General features: G+C 40.3%; 1 protein-coding gene across 1 annotated transcript in view; it reads right to left on the reverse strand.

The window, feature by feature from the left end:
- LOC130205929 (nebulin-like) overlaps positions 1-13,557 on the reverse strand; it is a 44,793-nt gene that overhangs the window by 11,168 nt on the left and 20,068 nt on the right. Inside the window, exons 27-43 of the mRNA XM_056433513.1 lie at positions 12,680-12,790; positions 12,482-12,592; positions 12,309-12,419; positions 11,983-12,090; positions 10,735-10,845; positions 8,571-8,681; positions 8,370-8,480; positions 7,134-7,244; positions 6,832-6,942; positions 6,513-6,620; positions 5,544-5,651; positions 2,457-2,567; positions 2,177-2,287; positions 1,608-1,718; positions 1,288-1,389; positions 1,036-1,140; positions 823-936 (exon numbers count right to left, since the gene is read on the reverse strand). Coding sequence (XP_056289488.1) covers positions 823-936; positions 1,036-1,140; positions 1,288-1,389; positions 1,608-1,718; positions 2,177-2,287; positions 2,457-2,567; positions 5,544-5,651; positions 6,513-6,620; positions 6,832-6,942; positions 7,134-7,244; positions 8,370-8,480; positions 8,571-8,681; positions 10,735-10,845; positions 11,983-12,090; positions 12,309-12,419; positions 12,482-12,592; positions 12,680-12,790 — 1,866 coding nt within the window. The remainder of the gene's footprint in view (positions 1-822; positions 937-1,035; positions 1,141-1,287; positions 1,390-1,607; positions 1,719-2,176; positions 2,288-2,456; positions 2,568-5,543; positions 5,652-6,512; positions 6,621-6,831; positions 6,943-7,133; positions 7,245-8,369; positions 8,481-8,570; positions 8,682-10,734; positions 10,846-11,982; positions 12,091-12,308; positions 12,420-12,481; positions 12,593-12,679; positions 12,791-13,557) is intronic.

The following is a 13,557-nucleotide window of genomic DNA, read 5'->3' on the forward strand; positions in this document are numbered from 1 at the left end:
ATGCCTGGATGACATCACACGCATGTATGACATCACACGCATGTATGACATCACATGCCTGTATGACATCACACGCCTGGATGACGCCTGGATGACATCACATGCCTGGATGACATCACACGCCTGGATGACATCACACGCATGTATGACATCACACGCCTGGATGACATCACACACATGTATGACATCACACGCCTGGATGACATCACACGCCTGGATGACATCACACGCATGTATGACATCACACGCCTGGATGACATCACACACATGTATGACATCACACGCCTGGATGACATCACACGCCTGGATGACATCACACGCCTGGTATTCTCTCAACCGCCTCTCCTGAACAACCAGCTGTTATGTAACGAGTGTGTGTGTGAGTGTGTGTGTTTGTGTGTGTGTATCATTCACTTTGACTCACACTCTAAATTCACCCTGTTGTGTGGGCGTAACCATGGCAACCCTTTTGTGAGTCAAATGAAGAGAGCTGAAGAGAGGTCGCACACACACACACACACACACTCGTGTCTATCTGGTTGGTTGGAAATAGGAAACAGATCTGATGATTCATAACAACGAAATATGTCGTAGGACGTTAGGAAGGAGGGAAGGAAGGTAGGAGAGAGGAGATGTAGGTAGGTAGGTAGGAAGGAGAGAGGAGATGTAGATAGGAAGGAAGGAGAGAGGAGATGTAGATAGGAAGGAAGGAGAGATGAGGTGTAGGAAGGAGAGAGGAGGGGTAGGAAGGAGAGAGGAGGGGCAAGAAGGAGAGAGGAGGGATAGGAAGGAGAGAGGAGGTGTAGGAAGGAGGCGTCCCACCTGACTGGCCAGGGCCCCGGCGGCCTGCGTGTGCTTGAAGGACAGACAGTCCAGAGGGTTGTAATGAGGACGCTGGCCCTTTAAATCTCTGTCGAAGCTCTCCTTGTACTTCACCTGCAGACGAGAGGCGGGCACAATGCATGCTGGGTAGACTGTGAGTGTGTGTGAGTGAGTGAGTGAGTGAGTGAGTGAGTGAGTGTGTGTGTGTATTACCTGGCTGGCCAGCTCTGAGGCCTGCTTGGCGTGCTGGATGTCTGTTCTGTCCAATAAGGAGCGGTCGCTGTACACAAGCTGATTGGTGCTGCTCTTATAGGCCACCTGTGGAAATCACACACACAGTGACACACACACACACACACACACACAAATAAAGAGTTTGTCGTGACATAAGGATACTGTATAGTCACTCACTCACACACACACTCACTCACACTCAATCACACACACACACACGCACACACTCACGCTGCTGGCCAGCCGCGTGGCGTGGGCGGCGTGCAGCAGGTCCGGCCGGTCGGCGGCTGAGCGGTACCGGTGCAGCTGGTCTGTGTGAGTCCTGTAGCTGACCTGAGACCAGCAGACACAGGAAGTGATGACGACCTGTCAATCACCCTGTAGCCCCGCCCCCAAAGCATCCCCACTCTACAATAATATTAATAAATAAATAATAATAAAAAATACTAATATTATAATAAATATAACTAATATTATAATACATTTACTAAAGAAAAATAATATTTTAAAAATATATAATTCCAATAATTCTAATAGTCCATGTTCCTCACATCGCTCTGGTTCCTGGCCACCTCCATGGCGTGGTCCACCTCCGGGAGCCTCCTCATGGAGGAGAAGCTCGACTTCCCCTTGTCACGGTTGTACTGCTCCTTATAGGACTTCTACAGGCGGGCAGGGGGGGGGGAGAGCGGGGAGGAGAGGAGAAGTGGAGAGGAAAGTGGAGAGGAGAGGTGGAGAGGAGAGGAGGAGAGGAGGAGAGGAGGAGATTGAGACGAATATAAAAACAAAGAGCATAATAGTAAATAATGAAGCAGGCAGCTCTGGGATCAGTTGTCTGCTGTGGAGACGACGTCTACGCTTTACGCTCCAGTTGACCACGACCTTTGACCTCCTGACCTATATATATATATATTAAGTATAAATAAATATGTGTATATATATATACATATGTATATACAGTATACACAATATAAATAAATAAATGTATATATACATTTAAAATATATATAAATATATTAAATATAAATAAAAATAGGTATGTATATATATATTAAATATAAATAAATATATGTATATATATCGGTGTATACAGCCCTGTCCAGCCTGCTGTGGGACTCACGTCGCTCTGCGTCCGGCTCAGCTCTCTGGAGAACGCCGTGTGGATGGTTTGGGGCATCAGGGCGTACAGGCTGCTGCCCGCCTCCTTCTTGCCCTCCTCCCTGTACGCCTTCTGCAACGCAACACACACCACGTGTGTGTACAGCAGTACAACCACGGACCAATACAAGAGTCCCCTCTGCAGACCCTTGTCTTCGAGGTCCCTGTACACACACACTGCTGCATGAAGACCATGAGCACCATAGGAATGATGGAGGTGCAGCCATGGTGGGGAGGGGTACCTCGCTGTGCAGCTGGGTCTGCTCTCTGGCATGTTGAGTGTCTTTGGTCTCTGACAGCACAGAATACAGAGAGCTGCCCAGATCCTTCTTACTCGCCTCCTTGTATTTACTCTGGGCCAGAACACAACAATATGAGATCAATAACTGAAGAAACATCAATATGAGATCAATAACTGAAGAAACTTCAATATGAGATCAATAACTGAAGAAACATCAATATGAGATCAATAACTGAAGAAACATCAATATGAGATCAATAACTGAAGAAAACATCAATATGAGATCAATAACTGAAGAAACATCAATATGAGATCAATAACTGAAGAACCATCAATATGAGATCAATAACTGAAGAAACATCAATATGAGATCAATAACTGAAGAAAACATCAATATGAGATCAATAACTGAAGAAACATCAATATGAGATCAATAACTGAAGAAAACATCAATATGAGATAAATAACTGAAGAAACATCAATATGAGATCAATAACTGAAGAACCATCAATATGAGATCAATAACTGCAGAAACATCAATATGAGATCAATAACTGAAGAAAACATCAATATGAGATCAATAACTGAAGAAACATCAATATGAGATCAATAACTGAAGAAACATCAATATGAGATCAATAACTGAAGAACCACCAATATGAGATCAATAACTGAAGAAAACATCAATATGAGACCAATAACTGAAGAAACATCAATATGAGATCAATAACTGAAGAAAACATCAATATGAGATCAACAACTGAAGAAACATCAAAATGAGATCAATAAGTGAAGAAACAACCTAATATTAAACTGGGGATTAAAGTTGGTTAAAATAAAGCTGTTTGCGGATATATATATATCATCTATCTCTAAATATTAGAATATCATGAAAAAGTATACTAGTAGGGTATTAAACAAATCACTTGAATCGTCTAATTAACTCGAAACACCTGGAAACACATTTTCAAATGTTTGATTTTGTTTTGCTGTTATAAATCTTTTTTTTTACTTGGTCTGAGGAAATATTCAAATTTTATGAGATAGGATTTTAGAGTTTTCTTAAGCTGTAAGCCATAATCAGCAATATTAAAAGAATAAAAGGCTTGCAATATTTCAGTTGATTTGTAATGAATCCAGAATGCATGACATTTTTGTTTTTTTAATTGCATTACAGAAAATAAAGAACTTTATCACAATATTCTAATTTTCTGAGACAGTCCTGTATATATATGTGTATATGTGTGTATCTGGCCCCGCCCCCTCACCTGGCTGTGCGTCTCTGACTAACACATTATATATATATATGTGTGTATATGTGTGCATCTGGCCCCGCCCCCTCACCTGGCTGTGCGTCTCTGACTAACACATTATATATATATATATATATATATATATATATATGTGTGTATATGTGTGTATATGTGTGTATCTGGCCCCGCCCCCTCACCTGGCTGTGCGTCTCTGACTAACACATTATATATATATACAGGACTGTCTCAGAAAATTAGAATATTGTGATAAAGTTCTTTATTTTCTGTAATGCAATTAAAAAAACAAAAATGTCATACATTCTGGATTCATTACAAATCAACTGAAATATTGCAAGCCTTTTATTCTTTTAATATAGCTGATTATGGCTTACAGCTTAAGAAAACTCTAAAATCCTATCTCATAAAATTTAATATTTCTCAGACCAAGTAAAAAAGATTTATAACAGCTGAGTGTTTGTCAAGGCTCAGGAAACCCTTGCAGGTGTTTCGAGTTAATTAGACAATTCAAGTGATTTGTTTAATACCCTACTAGTATACTTTTTCATGATATTCTAATATTTAGAGATAGGATATTTGAGTTTTCTTAAGCTGTAAGCCATAATCAGCAATAAATCAGAATAAAAGGCTTGCAATATTTCAGTTGATTTGTAATGAATCCAGAATGCATGACATTTTTGTTTTTTTAATTGCATTACAGAAAATAAAGAACTTCATCACAATATTATAATTTTCTGAGACAGTCCTGTATATATATATGTGTGTATATGTGTGTATATGTGTGCATCTGGCCCCGCCCCCTCACCTGGCTGTGCGTCTCTGACTAACACATTATATATATATATATATGTGTGTATATGTGTGTATATGTGTGTATCTGGCCCCGCCCCCTCACCTGGCTGTGCGTCTCTGACTAACACATTATATATATATATATATGTGTGCATCTGGCTCCGCCCCCTCACCTGGCTGTGCGTCTCTGACTAACACATTATATATATATATATATATGTGTGTATATGTGTGTATATGTGTGTATCTGGCCCCGCCCCCTCACCTGGCTGTGCGTCTCTGACTAACACATTATACAGGACTGTCTCAGAAAATTAGAATATTGTGATAGAGTTCTTTATTTTCTGTAATGCAATTAAAAAAACAAAAATGTCATGCATTCTGGATTCATTACAAATCAACTGAAATATTGCAAGCCTTTTATTCTTTTAATATTGCTGATTATGGCTTACAGCTTAAGAAAACTCTAAAATCCTATCTCATAAAATTTTAATATTTCCTCAGACCAAGTTAAAAAAAAGATTTATAACAGCTGAGTGTTTGTCAAGGCTCAGGAAACCCTTGCAGGTGTTTCGAGTTAATTAGACAATTCAAGTGATTTGTTTAATACCCTACTAGTATACTTTTTCATGATATTCTAATATTTAGAGATAGGATATTTGAGTTTTCTTAAGCTGTAAGCCATAATCAGCAATAAATCAGAATAAAAGGCTTGCAATATTTCAGTTGATTTGTAATGAATCCAGAATGCATGACATTTTTGTTTTTTTAATTGCATTACAGAAAATAAAGAACTTCATCACAATATTCTAATTTTCTGAGACAGTCCTGTATATATATATATATGTGTGCATCTGGCTCCGCCCCCTCACCTGGCTGTGCGTCTCTGACTCACACATTATATATTTTATATATATATATGTGTATATGTGTGTATCTGGCCCCGCCCCCTCACCTGGCTGTGCGTCTCTGACTAACACATTATATATATATATATATGTGTGCATCTGGCTCCGCCCCCTCACCTGGCTGTGCGTCTCCTTCATCTCCTTCACAAACTGCGTGGTCAGCGTCTCCGGCAGCAGAGAGAACAGCGAGTTGGGCAGCTCCTCTTTGTCCTGCTTGTACTTGTTCTGAGAGGTCATCAACATACTTATTACTGACAGGAAGTATTCTCAGTTTGATGAAATAAAAGTGGTTTATTCTCTGAAATTATAAAGTCATACAAACAAATAAATAATCAATATAATTTAATATAAATAATATATATTATATATATATATACACAGGGGTGTCTATGTGTACACATGGTAAAGCCCTCTGAGGCAAATTTGTAATTTGTGAAAATGGGCTACACAAAAAACTAATTGAATTGAATATTTATATTAAATGTATATATTTTATATAAATAAAGATATTTTTTCTCTCTTTCTTTTACACAAGTAAAAACAATTTTTTTTAAATGCATACAATATGTATTAAATAATAAATAAATAAATATATAGATATAAAATATGTATATGAAAAATAAATACAAATATATATATATATATATATATGTAATATGTATAAAAATAATAGCCCCCCAAAAATATATATATAAAAAAAGAAAAAATATATATATACATATAATATGTATACAAATTATATATATTTTTTAAAAGGTAAGGGCCTGAGGGGAAGGCTCCAGCCACCGTTCAGGAGGGCATGGGGATCAGGTGTGTGAAGAGACACACCTGATCTCCCCATCAGGGAGAAATAAAGGACAAGGAGGGAAACACGCCGGGAGGAGAGAGAGAGAGAGACTTCTCCTCTGCCTGAAGGAGATGAAGCCGGCCGGCGGAGAGCGACGCTGTGAGGAAGAGACGGAGCCCCTCACCTCGCGGAGCGGCTCTGACGGCTCTTCTGTGTGTTTGATTCAAACTCTTCAACTCTACTGCCGGCTGCGGCCCGCCTGGCCTCCCGGCTCCCCTCCAGGACCCCGAGCGGCTCACCTCGCTCTGCAGCTCCGACACGTGCTTCACGAACGCCGTGTCTCTGGTCTCCGCCATGCGCTGGAAGCTGCAGCTCGTCTCCGGGCCGCCGCTCTGCTTGTATTTACGCTGCAACACAACAAGGAAGCAGGAAGCAGCTGGTCTGCAGTGTGACACCAGGACATGACCCTCAAGACCACCAAGACCCTCAAGAGCCTCAAGACCCTCAAGAGCCTCAAGACCACCAAAACCCTCAAGAGCCTCAAGACTCAAGACATCTACTGACGGCTCATGTGGTCTTTGTGGTGGAACATGTGTGTGTGTGTGTGGGGGGGGTCACCTCACTCTGCAGCTCCATGGCGGCTCGAGCCGACCTGGTCTCCTCCGTCTGAGGCAGGGTGGAGTAAAGGTTGGTGCTCTGCTCCTTCTTCCCCTCCTCCTTGTACTTCACCTGGAGGGAACACAAAGGGGGCGGAGTCTAAGTCCAACAGTCCTTAAGTTCACGTCTATGTGGGGTTTTTGTCATTTTTATTTATTTACAATATTCATATATATATATATATATATAAAAACGATAAAATAGAAATAGTCTATCTTTTGCAAACGAGGAGTTCAAGAACAATATTTCCTCCACTGAGTCACCTGACTCTGCAGCTCAGTCGCCTCTTTGGCGTGCAGCGTCTCCATGGTTACCGGAAGCTGGTGGTACAGACAGCTGCTCGCCTCCTTCCTGCTCGCCTCCTTGTACCTGGCCTAAGGAGAACATCAGCTGTTAGCTCTGTTATATTTATATATTATATTTATATATTATATATTATATATAATATATATATATTATATATATATTTATATATAATATACATATTTATATTTAATATAAATAGTTATATATAATATACATAGTTATATAAATATTTATATTATATATATAATAGAAATATGTATATATTATATACATATGTATATATTATATACATATTTATATATTAAATACATATTTATATAAATATTTATATATTATATACATATTTATATATACAGGACTGTCTCAGAAAATTAGAATATTGTGATAAAGTTCTTTATTTTCTGTAATGCAATTAAAAAAACAAAAATGTCATGCATTCTGGATTCATTACAAATCAACTGAAATATTGCAAGCCTTTTATTCTTATAATATTGCTGATTATGGCTTACAGCTTAAGAAAACTCTAAAATCCTATCTCATAAAATTTTAATATTTCCTCAGACCAAGTAAAAAAAAAGATTTATAACAGCTGAGTGTTTGTCAAGGCTCAGGAAACCCTTGCAGGTGTTTCGAGTTAATTAGACAATTCAAGTGATTTGTTTAATACCCTACTAGTATACTTTTTCATGATATTCTAATATTTAGAGATAGGATATTTGAGTTTTCTTAAGCTGTAAGCCATAATCAGCAATATTATAAGAATAAAAGGCTTGCAATATTTCAGTTGATTTGTAATGAATCCAGAATGCATGACATTTTTGTTTTTTTAATTGCATTACAGAAAATAAAGAACTTCATCACAATATTCTAATTTTCTGAGACAGTCCTGTATATATATTCTCTATATATACATATTCTATATATATTTATTCTATATATATATATTATATATTTATATTATATAGATATTAATATTATATATATTATGTATTTATATTATGTATTTATATTGTGTATTTATATTATATATATTATGTATTCATATTATATATATTATGTATTTATATTATATATATATTGTGAATTTATATTATATTGTGTATTTATATTATATCATAGTGTTGTTGGCTCAGGTCTAACCACCAGATGAGTGGCGTGACCATCGAGTTGTGCGGCGTGACGGTTCCTCTCACCTCGCTCTGCAGATCCGAGACGGTTCTGTGGAACTGCGTCTCGGCCGTCTGCGGCAGCGTGGAGTAGGCGCTCTGCTGGCGGCTCCTCAGCCCGTCCTCCCTGTACTTGTTCTGATCCGGAGGACAGACAGGGGACAGACGCACGGCATTCAGCACCGGGGACGCACACCTCACGAGGACGTCCCGTTGGCGTCGCCTCACCTCGCTCTGCAGCTCCGACATCTTGGCGGCGAGCTGCGTCTCGGCCGTCTGCGGCAAGCGGGCGTAGAGACTGGAGGCTGCGGCCCGCTGCCCGCTGCGCCTGTACTGGTTCTGGAGGGAAGAGCCAGACCCAGTCCCTAAAGCTGCAATACTGGCTCATCTTTAGAGGTGTGTGTGAGGTGGGTAACAGTGTGTGTGTCTGTGTGGGTCTACACACACCACCGTTCATCTACATGTTAATGTGGACATGACTATTCTCTGGTGTTAATGAAGTCTCTACAGGTGTGTAGAGGGTTAAAGTTAGGGTTAACCCTAACGCTCTACAGGTGTGTAGAGGGTTAAAGTTAGGGTTAACCCGAACGCTCTACAGGTGTGTAGAGGGTTAAAGTTAGGGTTAACCCTAACGCTCTACAGGTGTGTAGAGGGTTAAGTTAGGGTTAACCCTAACGCTCTACAGCTGTGTAGAGGGTTAAGTTAGGGTTAACCCTAACGCTCTACAGATGTGTAGAGGGTTAAAGTTAGGGTTAACCCTAACGCTCTACAGATGTGTAGAGGGTTAAAGTTAGGGTTAACCCTAACGCTCTACATGTGTGTAGAGGGTTAAAGTTAGGGTTAACCCTAACGCTCTACAGAGGTGTAGAGGGTTAAAGTTAGGGTTAACCCTAACGCTCTACATGTGTGTAGAGGGTTAAAGTTAGGGTTAACCCTAACGCTCTACATGTGTGTAAAGGGTTAAAGTTAGGGTTAACCCTAACGCTCTACAGAGGTGTAGAGGGTTAAAGTTAGGGTTAACCCTAACGCTCTACAGAGGTGTAGAGGGTTAAAGTTAGGGTTAACCCTAACGCTCTACAGAGGTGTAGAGGGTTAAAGTTAGGGTTAACCCTAACGCTCTACATGTGTGTAGAGGGTTAAAGTTAGGGTTAACCCTAACGCTCTACATGTGTGTAGAGGGTTAAAGTTAGGGTTAACCCTAACGCTCTACATGTGTGTAAAGAGTTAAAGTTAGGGTTAACCCTAACGCTCTACATGTGTGTAGAGGGTTAAAGTTAGGGTTAACCCTAACGCTCTACAGAGGTGTAGAGGGTTAAAGTTAGGGTTAACCCTTACGCTCTACATGTGTGTAGAGGGTTAAAGTTAGGGTTAACCCTAACGCTCTACAGATGTGTAGAGGGTTAAAGTTAGGGTTAACCCTAACGCTCTACAGAGGTGTAAAGGGTTAAAGTTAGGGTTAACCCTAACGCTCTACAGAGGTGTAAAGGGTTAAAGTTAGGGTTAACCCTAACGCTCTACATGTGTGTAAAGGGTTAAAGTTAGGGTTAACCCTAACGCTCTACATGTGTGTAGAGGGTTAAAGTTAGGGTTAACCCTAACGCTCTACAGAGGTGTAGAGGGTTAAAGTTAGGGTTAACCCTAACGCTCTACAGAGGTGTAAAGGGTTAAAGTTAGGGTTAACCCTAACGCTCTACATGTGTGTAGAGGGTTAAAGTGAGGGTTAACCCTAACGCTCTACAGAGGTGTAGAGGGTTAAAGTTAGGGTTAACCCTTACGCTCTACATGTGTGTAGAGGGTTAAAGTTAGGGTTAACCCTAACGCTCTACAGATGTGTAGAGGCCCATCTCCAGTGGTCTAATTAGTTAAGTACATTGTGTTATCGCCTTAGAAGTCTAGCGGAGGGGTAAAAAAACTTTTTCATGTGAGCGCCGCTGAAAACAGTTATGCTGCTGAGAGAAGCTATAGAACTGGCCTTCCTTTGAGCCACAAGAAGAACAACATTAATATTTACTATACAAATCATTATTTATAACCTCGTCAACGTCTTGATTATATTTTATATTCATTTGATAAATTAAAGAGAGTTTCATGGAAAACACAACATTTTCCTGATGACCCCTAACTTTTCGAACGGTGGTGTACGTGCACAATTTATTTTTATTTAAATAAAATTGTTCTTGGTTTTGAACGGCCAGAAAAAGTTCTTTTTCTAAAAAACTAAAATGGCCAATAATCAGCGCCCCAAGATGAAGAGGATGAATAGTTTAAAGACGGTATAATGTTGGTTTATTGTGAACACGCGAGTCATTCAGAGCTAGCTACACCATGCTAACGCTACACTGGAGCTAACAGCTAAGTAGCCAGCTGGCTCCGCCCACATGGAGGCGTGTACCTCGCTCTGCAGCCCCGTGACCTCCTTCACGCGCCGCGTCTCCAGGGTCTCGGGCAGCTGGTGGTACAGAGAACTGCTCGCCTCCTTCTTTCCTGCCTCCTTGTACTTGACCTGCAGAGGGAAGGGGGTGAGCGTGGTGCATTCAGGGACCCTCTTGAGAAGAGCATTCGTGTCACGTTGTCCTGAGGGTCCAGAGTGTGTTCCTGATAACACGACCAGAACATTCAGCTATCTGCAGCGTGTCTGAGAACCATCAAGCCTCAGGACACAAAGATACAAAGACACACAAGGACACAAAGATACAAGGACACAAGTACAGAGATACAAGGACACAAAGATACAAATACACAAGTACAGAGATATAAGGACACAAAGATACAAGGACACAAGGACACAACGATACAAGGACACAGAGATACAAGGACACAAAGAGACGAGGACAAAGACACAAAGATACAAGGACACAACGATACAAAGACACAAGGACACAAAGATACAAGGACACAACGATACAAGGACACAAAGATACAAAGACACAAGGACACAACGATACAAGGACACAAAGACACAAGGACAGGACAAAGATACAAGGACACAAAGATACAAGGACAGGACACAAAGACACAAGGACACAAAGAGACGAGGACAAAGACACAAGGACACAAAGACACAAGAACACAAAGATATAAAGAGACGAGGACACAAGGACACAACACAAAGACATGATATATATTTTATATAAATCTAATATAAATATATATATAATATATATCATATAAAAATATATATTATATAAACATATATATAAATATATAATATAAATATATATATTATATAAATCTGTTATGTAGGACAAGGTGTAAATATCCCTTTCTGCATACTCGAGACTCCGTGGGCTGGTCGAATGATTGATGGCATCCTCTGGGTTATCAAGTGGGCGCCCTCCTTCTTCGATGTTTCGCTGATTGACCCACGACATCTCCAGAGGGTTAAATATATATATTATATAAATGTATATATCATATATCATATACAAATATATATAATAGAAACATATATATAATATATATAATATATATCATATAAACATATATATAATATCAATCTATATAATATATATATTATATATATCATATTAAAAGAATGTATATTTAAAACAATTCTATATATATATAAATATATAAATAAATAAATATATAAATAAATAAATATATATATAAATATACACATCCGGCCCCGCCCCCTCACCTGGCTGTGCGTCTCCTTCATCTCCTTCACAAACTGCGTGGTCAGCGTCTCCGGCAGCAGAGAGAACAGCGAGTTGGGCAGCTCCTCTTTGTCCTGCTTGTACTTGTTCTGAGAGGTCAAGATGATGAAGGTCACGACGTCATGACAACAGGAACAATCACTTCTTATTGTTCTTCTACGACGGCGTGCCAGGTGAAACAGAAGGTTAATAACCAGAGAAAACACGACTTTAAAGCTCTAGTTTTACTCTATTTAATGTTCTATTAAGTTGTAAAATCAACATTTACAAGTTTAAAAAATTGGGAACATTTGTGCAGGGTCCTCACCTCGCTCTGCATCTCCGACATCCGCTTGGCGAACCGGGTCTCCGGCGTCTCGGGGAGCAGCGAGAACAAGTTGAGGGAGCTCTGCTTCCTGCCGTCGGCTCGGTACTTCACCTGAGAGACGAGAACCGGCGGTTAGAGAACCCGGCGATCTCGCCTCCTTCTCGCCTCCTCACCTCGCTGCACACGTCCCTCTGCTCCTTGGCCAGCTGTGTGTCGGTGGTCTCGGGGAGCTGGTGGTACAGAGACACGCCGGCCTCCTTCAGGCCGTCCTGCTTGTACCGCACCTGGAAACCAACAGGAAGCGGACTGTGTGTTGTTGTTGTTGTTGTTGTTGTGCGCTCCCTGTGAGTCCCTGGGGGAGAAGCTCTCACCTGGCTCTGCAGCCGAGACGCCTCCTTGGCGTGCCGCGTGTCCAGAGTCTCGGGCAGCTTCGAGTACAGCGAGCCGGACGCGTCGCTCCGCCCCGCCGCTTTGTACCTGACCTGGAGGAACCAGAGGACGCATCTGAAGTGTGTCTCTTTGTAGTGGTTCTGTGTCTCTTTGTAGTCGTTTTGTGTCTCTTTGTAGTTGTGTTGTGTCTCTTTGTAGTTGTGTTGTGTCTCTTTGTAGTTGTTTTGTGTCTCTTTGTAGTTGTGTTGTGTCTCTTTGTAGTTGTGTTGTGTCTCTTTGTAGTCGTTTTGTGTCTCTTTATAGTCGTTTTGTCTCTTTGTGGTCATTGTTTGTCTCTTTGTGGTCGTTGTTTGTCTCTTTGTTGTTGTTTTGTGTCTCTTTGTTGTTGTTTTGTGTCTCTTTGTAGTTGTTTAGTGTCTCTGTGTGGTCGTTTAGTGTCTCTTTGTAGTCTTTGCGTCTCTTTGTAGTTGTTTTGTCTCTTTGTGGTCGTTTAGTGTCTCTTTGTAGTCTTTGTGTCTCTTTGTAGTCTCTATGTGTCTCTTTGTAGTCTTTGTGTCTGTTTGTAGTCGTTTTGTGTCTCTTTGTAGTCGTTTTGTCTCTTTGTGGTTGTTTTGTGTCTCTTTGTAGTCTTTGTGTCTCTTTGAAGTCGTTTAGTGTCTCTTTGTGGTCGTTTAATGTCTCTTTGTAGTCGTTTAGTGTCTCTTTGTAGTTGTTTTGTCTCTTTGTGGTCGTTTTGTCTCTTTGTGGTCGTTTAATGTCTCTGTGGTCATTTAGTGTCTCTTTGTAGTTGTTTTGTCTCTTTGTGGTCGTTTAATGTCTCTTTGTGGTCATTTAGTGTCTCTTTGTAGTTGTTTTGTCT

Source organism: Pseudoliparis swirei, chromosome 16 (assembly GCF_029220125.1).
Source record: "Pseudoliparis swirei isolate HS2019 ecotype Mariana Trench chromosome 16, NWPU_hadal_v1, whole genome shotgun sequence".
Classification (NCBI taxonomy): domain Eukaryota; kingdom Metazoa; phylum Chordata; class Actinopteri; order Perciformes; family Liparidae; genus Pseudoliparis; species Pseudoliparis swirei.